This window comes from Vulpes lagopus, chromosome 3, assembly GCF_018345385.1.
Source record: "Vulpes lagopus strain Blue_001 chromosome 3, ASM1834538v1, whole genome shotgun sequence".
Classification (NCBI taxonomy): domain Eukaryota; kingdom Metazoa; phylum Chordata; class Mammalia; order Carnivora; family Canidae; genus Vulpes; species Vulpes lagopus.
Genome location: NC_054826.1, coordinates 94289533 through 94302150, shown reverse-complemented (window position 1 = coordinate 94302150; position 12618 = coordinate 94289533). Strand labels below are relative to the sequence as shown.

The following is a 12618-nucleotide window of genomic DNA, read 5'->3' as shown; positions in this document are numbered from 1 at the left end:
CAGGAAAAACATTAGGCACATACATTTATACACACGTTATAGACACTCAGACACTCGTGTATACACACTTATAGGCAATGTACACACACACGTGCACGCGCGTGTGCACATGTGCGAGAGAAAGAGAGTGAGTGAGCAAGGGAGCCCAGGCAAACAACTGATAAAGCACAGGGGTCAAATTTCAACAATATGACAATCTGGCAAGAGGACGTGTAAGTGTTCCTCATACCATTCTCATTTCTGCAACTTCTTTGTAAACTTGAAATTATTTCAAAATACAATTTATCTATTTTTTAAGTCATCACTGTACCCACTGTGGGGCTCGAACTCACCACACAGAGATCAAGAGTAGGATGCTCTACAAATTGAGCCATCCAGGCACCCCTCAAAATAAAGTTTACCAACAAACAAAAACAAAAAAAACAACCTGCAAACCTCAGCTTCCCTGGCCTTTGAAAGGCCGTGTTGTTATCTGAGGTTTTCCATTTTTAACTCCTACCTTTGTAGGTCGGCATGGAGGAAGAGACAGGTCACTCAGGAGTACTATGATATGTGAATGTGTCTCCATGGGACTGTTCCCAAGCTTGCAAACATGTTAGATCACAAGGGACATCATACAAAAAGTGGGGAGATAGATGTGTGTGCATTTATACTACTCCACAAATGCACACATCTGTTTCTCTGTTGACTGATTTTTTAAATCTTTTTATTTATTTAAAGATTTTATTTATTTATTTATGAGAGACACAGAGAGAGGCAAAGACATAGGCAGAGGCAGAAGCAGGCAGGGAACCGATGCGGGACTTGATCCCAGGTCCCTGATATCATGACCTGAATTGAAGGCAGATGCTCAAACACAAATAGGTGCCCTTATTTATTTTTAAAGATTTTATTTATTTCAGAGAGATGGCATGAGCGGGGGTGTGGGGGAGTGGCAGGAGAGGGAGAAGCAGACTCCCCAGTGAGCAGGGAGCCTGATGCGGGACTCGATCCCAGGATCCCAGGATCACACCTGAGCCGAAGGCAGATGCTCAACCACTGAGCCACCCAGGCGTCCCTCTGTTGACTGATCTAAAACATCAGTGTGCTGGACTCAGTGCCACCAGGGGTGAGTGAAACCCACCAGCTGTAAGGAAAGGCACCACCAGAAATACAATAAAACTGTCTTGATCTTTACTGGACTACGGTGAGGCATAAAATGTCATACAAACAGGTAGGATACTGCAAGTAACGTTTCCAAGTCAAAGTGGAAAACACTGGAAAAGAGAAAGGTTTTATAGCTCGTCTTCTCATGGTGCCATCCCTTGGGCCCAGAGGATTCTAGTCTTGTGCCCCAACTCGGGGTGTGGCCGGGCACGTGTCCTAAGTCACGTCGCGATATGGAGCATGGAATCCCACTGCGAGTCCTTTAACTCGGAGCAGTATTTTGTTTTGCTCAGTTTCATGATGGAAAACAGCTGTTCGCAAATGTAGGTGCTCCCGAACATGGAGAGAATCTTCGCGCAGTGGACTCTGTACTTGGGGTAGCTGCTCCACAGGTATTTGTAGAACTCGGGGACCCCAACCTTGTCATACTTAGCCTTCAGCACCGTGTTGCACTGCAGGTCGATGACCTCCATCTGGAGCGCTTCATGCACACTCTCGATCTTCATGGAGAAAGGGGAGCTGAACAGGGCCAGTTCGCTTTCGTAGAGTTTGAAATCAGACAACCTTTTCTGGAATTCAGTCTTCAGTTCCACGATCTTGGGAATGTAGTTCAGGCCGTCGCTTTCATTTCTGGAAACTGACTTCAGCGTGGGGAAGTGGGCCAGGTTATTCCTGGCCAAGTGAGTCTCCCAGAGGCACAGTTTGGCTAGGAACGCCCGGATCAAGTCGTACATCTGTGTCACGACCTGGGAGTGCCCTTGGAGGGAGATGTTCAAAGTGTTCAGGTGCATTGTCATATCGACCAAGAAGGCCAAGTCTCTGATCCAATCTTGAGAGCTCAGCTGAGGCAGGGGCTTTCCTCTGGATGACATGAAGGAATCAATTTCTTCCAACGATTCAAAAAATCTCTTGAGCACCAGCCCGCGACTGAGCCACTTGATCTCGGTGTAGTACAGCAGGCTGCCGTACTGACTGTCCAGTTCATAGAGCAAAGTGGTGAACTCACTGTGGTTCAGTCCACGGGAGCATATCCAATTCACGGAGTTCACCACCACACTCATGACGTGCTCCATCTTCAACTTTTGCGCACAAAGAGATTCCGGGTGAATGATGCAACAGACCGACTTCAGATCCGAGTCCTTGCAAACCATCGCCACCTTGGATTTAAGTTTTGTGACCAATCCGTCATTCGCATCTACCATTGCTGGGGTGCCGGTAGAGGCCACACTGACCAGTTTGGACCAATCGATGTTAAACCTCTTAAGACTTTTCTCCACACGCAAAAATATCTCGTTGCCAGATTTTGTGCCCGTCATGGGCACCGTATCCAAAAGCTCTTCTGACACGTCAAAATTCTCATCCACACCACGGATGAATATGGCCAGCTGGGTGGTATTATTTATATCCGTGATCTCATCAATTGCAATAGAGTATGCCACAAACGACTTGATTTTTTCGCGTAACTTCTCCCATAAGCTCCCAGCCACATCTTCTACAGGCTGCACAGCCACACTGTCATTTGGACTCACGTCTGCAAACACCTGTTTCTGCTCAGGACCCACAATTTCTGACGATCCCAAGAGGTACCTTCTGAGCCCTTTCTTCAGCTCATGGAGCTTCTCGTCTCGCATCTTCTCCGTATACTGGTCGTAGTGCTTACTGTGATTTGTTTGATAATGACGCCTGAGGTTGTACTCTTTGGACACAGACATGCTCTGTTTGCATATTAAACACGTAGGGATATTCTGCACTTCCACGAAGAAATACGCTCTCTCCCACTTCTCTTGAAATACACGGCCCTCCTGGTCTATCTTTCTTTTTCCCACTTTTGACAGAGACATGGAGACAAGAAATATTTCACTTTTTTCTCTTAGCTCTACTATATGAAAAAATGACAGCAAAAACATGATGACAAACATCAGGGTGAAGTGGCTGGTGGGGGGGCATGGTTAACCCACCCCTGTGGAGATAGATGGCTGACTCTCAGCTCCAGTAAATCGCTGCTGGAGGGAGTGTGGGACCTGTGGCCAGATCTTCCAATTCCGAAAGACAACTTAGAAACCAATTTTTTTTTTTTAAGGTAAACTCTATGTGGGGCTCAAACTCTCAACTCTGAGATCAAGAGTTGCATGCTCTACCCACTGAGCCAGCCATGCATCCCTGGCTCCCAAAAATTGACTTTTATGAAAATATCCCTGGCTTTTCTTTTCTCTCTTTTTAAAATATTTTATTTATTCACGAGGGACACACAGAGAGGCAGAGACATAGGCAGAGGGAGAAGCAGGCTCCCTCTGGGGAGCCCGATGCGGGACTCGATCCCAGGACCCCAGGATCATGACCTGAGCTGAAGGCAGATGCTCAACGACTGAGCCACCCAGGTGTCCTAGTCCTTGGCCACTTATTCCCATTTTTAAAAGGTACATAAGCCCTATGAACGGCATCTTTTGAGGTTCAGCAAGTATGTTTGCCACACCTGGTTTAAGCAAAAATGATATGCAGTATGTTTGCAGTTTAATGTCCATTCTTTTCCCTTGAGTCTCAAGAGAACTTTGAAATAAACCAAAAGGGGATGACCACAGAAGGCACGTGATTTACCTGCCGTGAGTCACAAAGGACCTTGGTCGTAGTCACGGAACCGCACAGAACTTACTTGTTTTAAATTTAAAGAAATCTGGCCATGATGCAGGTGAGCTCTACTTGGAGAGAACACAGGTCTAAAAATTCACTTTAAGAAAATGTGGGCAGAGACAAGAAAGAAAGTCAATTCGGTGGTTGCCTGGGGCTGAGGGTAGGAATGGGAAATGACAGAGAAATGGGTAGGAGGAATCTCTTGGGGGTGACAGCAATGTCCTAATATTAGACTATAGTGACAGTTGTTGCATAACTCTGTAAATTTAGTAAAAATCACTGACATGTGTATACCTCATGCTAGTGAATTTTACAGTATGTAAATTATACTTCAGTAAAGCTACAAAAAAATGTACAAAACCATCCAGCAACAAGATAAGTTTAGGAATAGTAATGGGGCATTTTGAAAGAATATTTTAAAGAATATTTTAGTTCTTCCAGCTTTAACTGAGGAGGTTCCCTAGTGACTCAGACTCCTGACATCTCTATATCTGCGTTACTCACTCGACAGGATGCTGTTGACTCGCTTGCAATGACTCCGGGGACATGTTCAGAATATTTAACAGGCACAGTGGATGGGGCATCACTCAATCAAACAGATGATGACCTCAGGACCAGAGGGGGTCCTGGGACACCCCCCCTCTGAGCTAGGTGGCACCCCTTTTGGCTCTGAACTGTGGGGAGATCTTGAGGGGGAGATCCTGGGGGAGGGAGCTGAGGTGGCCAGGCAGGTAGGTGCTATCCTCAGAAGGGCTAGTTCAGTATTACGTTACTAGCCCCCCTGCCATAAAGGGGTCCTGAATGAGAGTGTGCCAGCGAGCTCTATCGAACTGTCGCATGAGAAGAAATGCCTGGTCAAGCACCAGAATTAAAGGACTTTATAACTGGCAGGCAAAGTACACTGCATCTGAAGAGCATCACGCTTTGCTCTAAGGCTCAAGGCTCTAGAAGCAAGGAGCCCGTGGTGAGCGCCTGCTGAGACATTTGGCACCGCACAGTGGGGGCCAGAAAGACCATCTCGCACCCGCACCCGGAATACTCACCGTTGCTCAGCTCAAGGCCTGGAAGTGGTCTGAAGAGAAAGAGACACAGTGAATGCAACAAAGCTCTTGCCCTCTCTTGTCCGTTTAGTTCTACTTGGCAGACTTTGGGGAGTGTCAACTCTATGTTAGGTGCAGCGGGAGGTAAACAGGAGGCTGCTCGCTCCCACTAAGAAACAGGAACATGGACCCACAGCTCCCAGAAGCGGAATACGATAAAATGAGTATGAGAGGCAGCCTGGCACAGCACCTGACCTCAGAGCCCCGCCGCCCACCTCCTGGGGTAAAACAATTCTTGCGCAGCCACCTGCCCACCCAGAGCAAGGGGCTACCTTCAGACTCATTCTCACCACCAAGTAGGGAAGGCTCACTTACCGGATGACTGTGAATTTGATAAATTCTGCGGCATCCAAGATCCTTCTCATGGAGCTGATTTCCAGATAACCAGGGGCTTTGAAGACCACCCCCGGGGGCATGCCGTCAATGACCACACAGCCAGGGTTGAATGTGATTTTCCGGTAGGGAACTTTCACAGGGAAATCCACCCCGATTGCTTCACCTGTGATGAGACAGGCAACAGAAGACCACGTAAGTATGTCACTTACTTTTCCCAGACCACGCTTTGTCTTTAGTGCCAAGATGTCAACATCCTTCCCATCCAGTAACAACATGGGCCATTGGCCATCATTACTTCACAGACAATCTTACTGACTTTGACATTGGCAACAGGCAGTAAAAGATTCAGATTCTCTCCCCATGAAAGAGAAACAATCCAGCATCTACCTGTAAAAGGGTTTTATGAAGATTAAATAATCACATTCGAGTGCTAAAAGCAATACTCAGCCATGGTAAGAACTCAGTAAATCAAAGATAGACATTATTATTGTGATTAGTGTATCCATGTAAAAGCTCTTCAGGAAAAATACACACTGATTTTGACTATAACTCCTTCGCAGAAAGATCAGTTTCTTTTTCTATATATAATTATTTTATTAAAAAAATTTTTTTAGGGATCCCTGGGTGGCGCAGCGGTTTAACGCCTGCCTTTGGCCCAGGGCGCGATCCTGGAGACCCGGGATTGACTCCCACGTTGGGCTCCCGGTGCATGGAGCCTGCTTCTCCCTCTGCCTATGTCTCTGCCTCTCTCTCTCTGTCTCTCATGAGTAAATAAATAAAATCTTAAAAAAAATTTTTTTTTAAATTTATTTATGATAGTCACACACACACAGAGAGAGAGAGAGAGAGAGAGAGAGAGACATAGGCAGAGGGAGAAGCAGGCTTGAACTCATGACCCCAAAAATTTTTTTTAAAATTTATTTATGATAGTCACACACAGAGAGAGAGAGAGAGAGAGAGAGATAGAGACATAGGCTCAAGAAGCAGGCTTGAACTCATGACCCCAAGATCCAGAGTCACACATTCTTCTGAGCCAGCCAGGGACCCCCAGAAATATCAATAAAGTATTCCAATAAAAAGAAATATTCCAAATATATACATTTTGGATATATAAAAATGTAAAAACTTACCAAATTTTCGGCTAAAGAGGTCATTGACTTGCTCTCTTAGTTGTTTTATCTTTTCAATGCTGGATAATCTTTCCTTCTCATTATCTAAAAGTAATTAGACAATCAAGCACACTAGTGTTATTGATATATTTGCCCCCACAAAAGCTGCTGGAGGAGGTGCCTGACAGCACATGAAAGAAGCACTTTACCTGGCTTATCATTCCATTTAGTTCTTGGAAATGTGTAAATGGAAGCCATTATAGATGATAGAGAATTTCCCAAATTATAAATCCATGTAAACACACTCCATCCTACTTTAGGGAACATAATTCCTTTAGGGAATTATGCAGGACAAAGATGTCCACTTTCACTTCTACTCTTCAACATTATAATAGCAATCCTAGTTAATGCAATATGACAAGTAAAAGGAATCAGATATACTAGGATTAGGAGGGAATATTTTTCAATACTTAAAATTTTTATTGTATTTAACTTTGAATAACTAAAGCAATTATGTGGTTCAAAATTCATAAGACATAGAACAGCACACAGTGAAATATCTCTCTCCTATCCCTCTCTTGGCTCTGTTTCCTTCCTTGGAGAAACTGTTATTAGATTCCTTTGTGTCTCTCTAGATATATTTTACATATACATATTCAGAAAGATTGCTTGACGGGCAGCAAATAAATTCCACCTCTGTGGTCAATTCTTATGTAATGGTAGCTAGTGCTTGGAGTTGCCTGCCTTGAGATGTTTTTTCCAGGTAATGCCAAGGCATGGATGTGAGAAGCAGTCTATATCCGATTAATAATGTCTGATATAAGCAAGATATTCAGTGTGTGACAATTATCCCCTCTGTAATGTATTTTATATTCTTTTTTTTTTGTATTTTATGTTCTTGAATTGTCATTCCTTAGTTGAAAGGCTGAATGCAAAAAACAAAACAAAATAAAATAAAATAGCTCCAACCCATGTCATAAAATGGCTAAAATAGAACAAAAATATAACAAAAAGATATAAAATGGCTAAAACAGAACAAAAATATAACAGAAAGATATAGAGTCAATTATGATAAAGCCAGATAAACTTCCATACCTGGAATTGTCACCTGAACAATGTTAAGATCTTCAACACCTGCTGCAGAATTTGTAATAGTGGATGAATTTGTGCTTCCTAAAAACAGAAAATGAAATTTAGAACTTCAAGAAAATTAGGTTAATTCTCTAAAAATGTCAACATGCCATTCTCATCAGAAAAGCACAGACCCAATTTTTAAAAAATTTTTTTTTTAATTATTTATTTATGATAGTCATACAGAGAGAGAGAGAGAGAGAGAGGCAGAGACATAGGCAGAGGGAGAAGCAGGCTCCATGCACCGGGAGCCCGACGTGGGATTCGATCCCGGGTCTCCAGGATCGCGCCCTGGGCCAAAGGCAGGCGCCAAACCGCTGCGCCACCCAGGGATCCCCGAGACCCAATTTTTTAAAGCTTCAGAGAACAATTAGCTGCCAGGTGGCGTGGCATTAATTATATTTGTGTCTCTGCAGTTTAGTGTTGATGTCAAAGGAGAATCTCTAAGAAAAAAAAAAAAAAAGGATGTTGGGTGCCTGGGTGGCTCAGCTGATTAAGAGTCTGACTCTTCATTTTGGCTCAGGTCAGGATCTCAGGGTTGAGAGATCAAGCCTGGAGTTGGGCTCCATTTTCAGTGTAGACCCTGCTTAAGACTCTCTCTCCATCTCCTTCTGCCCCTCTGCCCTGCGTATTCTCTCTCTAAAATAAATAAATCTTTAAAAAATAAAAAAAATAGGGATACCTGGATGGCTCAAGTGGGTTAAGCATCTGCCTTCGGCTCAGGGTGTGATCCCAGGGTCCTGGGATCAAGTCCCACATCCCTCAGGGAGCCTGCTTCTCCCTCTGCCTGTGACTCTGCCTCTCTCTGTGTCTCTCATGAATAAATAAATAAATAAAATTTATTGTTTCCTTTTTTAGATTTTACTTATTTGAGAGACAGTGAGTGAGAGAGAGCATGAGCAGGGGGCAGAGGGAGAAGCAGACTCCCTGCTGAGCAGGAAGCCTGATGCAGGACTCCATCCCAGGACCCTGGGATCAAGACCTGAGCCAAAGGTAGACGCTCAACCGACTGAGCCACCCAGGTGCCCCTATTGTTTCCTTTTCTTCCTTTTTAAATTGAAGTAGAGTTGGCATACAATGTTGCAACAGTTTCAGGTGTACGACATAGTGATTTGACAACTGTCTATGTTACACTATGTTATATTCTTAAAAATAAGACAACCATCCAAACATTTATTGATGGAAAAATGGATAAGCTGTGATTTATATACATAGTGGAATATCATTCAACCTTAAAAAGAAAGGAAGTTTTATCATATGCTGCAATGTGGATGAACTTTGGAGATTTGATTTTATTATTTTTTTATTTTTTATTTTAAATTTTTTTTTTTTTTTAAGATTCCATTTATTTATTCATGAGAGACACAGAGAGAGAGGCAGAGACACAGAAAGAGGGAGAAGCAGGCTCCATGCAGGGAGCCCGATGTGGGACTCGATCCCAGGACCCTGGGCTTACGCCCCGAGCTGAAGGCAGACGTTCAACCACTGAGCCACCCAGGCGTCCCTATTTTATTATTTAAAAAAACAAAAAAAATTTTTTTTTTGAGGGAGAGAGGGTGAGGAAGTAGGGGCAGACAGGCAGAGGGAGAGAGAGAGAGCCTTGAGCAGGTTCCATGCCAAGGGCGGAGCCCAACACAGGGCTCGATTTTATGGCCCTGAGATCACGACCTGAACCAAAATCAAGAGTTGGATGCCTAACTAACTGAGCCACCCAGGCGCCCCTGAACTCTTTTTACTCCAGCAGAAGAGGGAATATGCTTCGGAGGGAAGGCAGCCCTACCCCTCCCTGCACCCTCTTCTTTCTTCCCTCACTTGGGATGGAGCAGAGTCGGGTCCCTGGCCAGTGCTAATGTGCATGACCTAAAACACACACATACATAGGCACACATACTTACATGTATATACCTATACACCCCACCCACACCCCCTACATACATACAGACACACACCCACATCCCCTTGGCCCCCCCATATATCCAGAGAGACACACACACCCCCTGATGCCAGTTTAATTTTTCTCCCCACAATAACCCTTTAAGAGGAAATGAAAGCCACACTGAGCAGCGTCACTCTGATGAAGCTTTTGACAACTAACCTTCAATTTTCACTTGGACTTCAAGGTCCTCATTCGTTTCTGAAGGGACACGTTGAGTGGAATCTTGAAAAAAAAATTGCTAAAATGACATTTGTTATTATGTATTCTCATGTTCCAACCTTTTATTGCTCCTGTACAAAAACAGTAGCTTAGCCTGGCTTTTTTTTTTTTTTAAAAGACTTTATTTATTTATTTGAGAGAGAGACAGAGAGAGAGAGAAGCAGGCTCCCCACTGAGCCAGGAGCCTGATGTGGGACTCGATCCCAGGACCCCAGAATCATGACCTGAATCAAAGGCAGACGCCCAATCGACTGAGACACCCAGGTGCCCCTAGCCCGACATTTTAAACCATTTTTAAAAATTTATTTTTATTTATCATTTTTATTTTTTAGTAATCTCTACACACAATATGGGCCTCAAACTCATGACTGTGAGATCAAGGGCCACATGCTCTTCTGACCAAGCCAGCCAGGCATCTCTATGGTGAAGGTAATTTTAACTTTAAAAGGTATCACAGGGTAAGACAGGATAGCCTTCTAGGGGATAAGGGGGGGGCAAGAACCTCTCACACATTATGAAGCAGTTCCCTGTCACCCACATTAGTGGACACAGATTTCTGTGCCCTTCTATCTGAGGTGATGGAGTTCCTGTGATCATATTGCATTTTCTTGCTGTCACCAGAAATCACTAGGATAAAAGAAAGCCGTGTGCTCTGGGTGGCCGTTCCCCTGCCAGCAGCCCCCGGGGTTCAGTCTGTTATGACACCGGTGGCAAAACTGATTTTTCTGGTTTGCAAGAATCATGACACGGAGTTCTACAGACACAAGTATGGCTAGACGCCCTCACCTGACTCTGGCTCATTTCAGAAAGCTGCCCATTAACTGTCAGTAGAGGAAGAAAGACTCAAGACTAATTAGCTATTGGATATTGGACTATGGGAACCTGAGATATAATATCTGGGGGGAAATAGGCGAAGACACACCAGACCTCTCTGACTGTTCTTGCAGTTTCTTGTGACTCTTTACTGCAAAATAAAAAATTTACCAAAAAAAAAAAAAAAAAAATCAAACTAATTCAGCTGTCTCATAAATGGGCTGCCTGCTATACTATAATAGAAGTCTCTTGGGGGTGCCTGGCTGGCTCAGTCAGTAGAGCATGTGACTCTTGATCTTGGGATTATAAATTCAAGCCCCGTATTGGGTGAAGAGATTATAAATAAATAAATAAATAAATAAATAAATAAATAAATAAATAAATAAAACTTAAAAAAAAATCTCTTCAGAAACAAGGTATTTCCAAGACCAACATCCAGTGACATCTTTCAGACTCCTACTCCACACCAGCTCTACCGGGACTCTCATGTAGGTCTTCCCTTCCTAAATACGTTCTATCCATTTAAAAAAAACCATGACAGAGCAATGTCTTTTTAAATTTTTATTCTTTATTTATTTTTATATATATTTTGAGCAGGCTCCACACCCAACGTGGGGCTGGAACTCATGACCTTGAGATCAAGAGTCTTGCACTCCATTGACTGAGCCAGCCAGGTGCCCCTACAGAACAATGTCTCAATGGGCTTCCGCAAAGGTAAAGAAAATGTTGTAAGGGAGGAACAGATTTAAACTGAATTTGAAATCTCCGTCCTCCCCAATACCCAGGGAAAGTCAGAAAAATAAATGGCAAAATCCTGTCATACATGGGTGAACCCCAGGGGAGAGGGGGAGTGTCATACAGGTGAAATAAGCCAGTCACAAGAAGATGGACACTGTATAGTGTGATTTTACTCACACGAGGGACCTGGAGTGGTCCAACTCACAGGGACAGCAGGCGGTATGGGGGCTGGGGGTGTTGGGGCCAGAAGGGCACCGTGTTCCATGGGGACAGATCTGCAAGAGTTCGGGAGGCCCGCTGTACAACAGTGTGAAGAACACACACACTTAACACTATTGAACTACACACTCGGTAATGATTTATTTTTTTTATTTTATTTTTTTTAATTTTTATTTATTTATGATAGTCACAGAGAGAGAGAGGCAGAGATACAGGCAGAGGGAGAAGCAGGCTCTATGCACCGGGAGCCCGATGTGGGATTCGATCCCGGGTCTCCAGGATCGCGCCCTGGGCCAAAGGCAGGCGCCAAACCGCTGCGCCACCCAGGGATCCCTCGGTAATGATTTAGATGGTGAATTTTATGTGGTGTGTTTTTTTAGCCACGATTTTTTTTTAAATGGTTAATTTAGAAAAATAAATGGAAGTTGAATAATGGCAGAGGGGACTTGTCTTCTGGGTTTAAAGCAATTAAGTTCAAGATGATTCATACCAGGAGTGAGTGAATGATTCTAACACTGGACCGTTAACATAGTGTGTTCTCTGGCAAAATTTATCAAAACTCTTTTAGGTCACAGAATTGAACCAAATGTTCAGGGAGCCATTGGAACTGTCCCCCACAATAAAGAAAGAACCCCAGAACTCTCCAAATCACAGAAACTATTCAAAGTGATAACACATTAGCTCTTTGGAGAATGCCTCTTACTTAAGAGAAAAATACAAATTATTTTGGGACTAAGATAGACCTACTCCTAAAAGCAAGCTCTTCCTGCTTGTAACCTGACAAAGATGTTCCATTCCTCTAGGTTTGGGGAGGACATTTCCTTTATTAATTTTACCCTGGAATGCATGAACCATTGTCAGAGTACAGGACTTAGATACAATACTCAAGATTTATACTCACATGGAGGGAAATATTATCAAATTCTACTTCTGATTCAAGAATTTCCTAGGGGCTCCTGGGTGGCTCAGTTGATTAAGTGTCCGCCTTTGGCTCAGGTCGTGATCCTGGGGTCCAGGGATTGAGTCCCACATCGTCGGGCTCTCTGATTAGCAAGGAGTCGGCTTCTCCCTCTCTCTGCCCCAATCCCCTCACTCCTGCTCTCGCTCTCTCTTGCATATGCAAATGTATGCTCTCTCTCTCTCAAATAAATAAAATCTTTAAAAACAGTATTTCCTAAAATACTTTTCAACTCTGTTCAAAAGAATAGAGGTGCCTGGATGCCTTAGTCGGTGGAGCATGCAA

At 43.7% G+C, this 12618-nt stretch overlaps 1 protein-coding gene across 3 annotated transcripts in view; it reads right to left on the bottom strand.

Moving 5' to 3' along the window:
- Positions 1-1157: 1157 nt before the first annotated feature.
- Positions 1158-12618, bottom strand: part of LOC121487575 (general transcription factor II-I repeat domain-containing protein 2) — a 52294-nt gene continuing 40833 nt past the window's right edge. For all 3 annotated transcript variants that reach the window (XM_041749455.1, XM_041749456.1, XM_041749457.1), the window contains 6 exons: positions 9546-9608; positions 7415-7492; positions 6341-6424; positions 5190-5373; positions 4818-4846; positions 1158-2971 (listed from right to left, as the gene is read on the bottom strand). In XM_041749455.1, coding sequence (XP_041605389.1) covers positions 1368-2971; positions 4818-4846; positions 5190-5373; positions 6341-6424; positions 7415-7492; positions 9546-9608 — 2042 coding nt within the window. In that variant the 3' untranslated portion in view covers positions 1158-1367. The remainder of the gene's footprint in view (positions 2972-4817; positions 4847-5189; positions 5374-6340; positions 6425-7414; positions 7493-9545; positions 9609-12618) is intronic.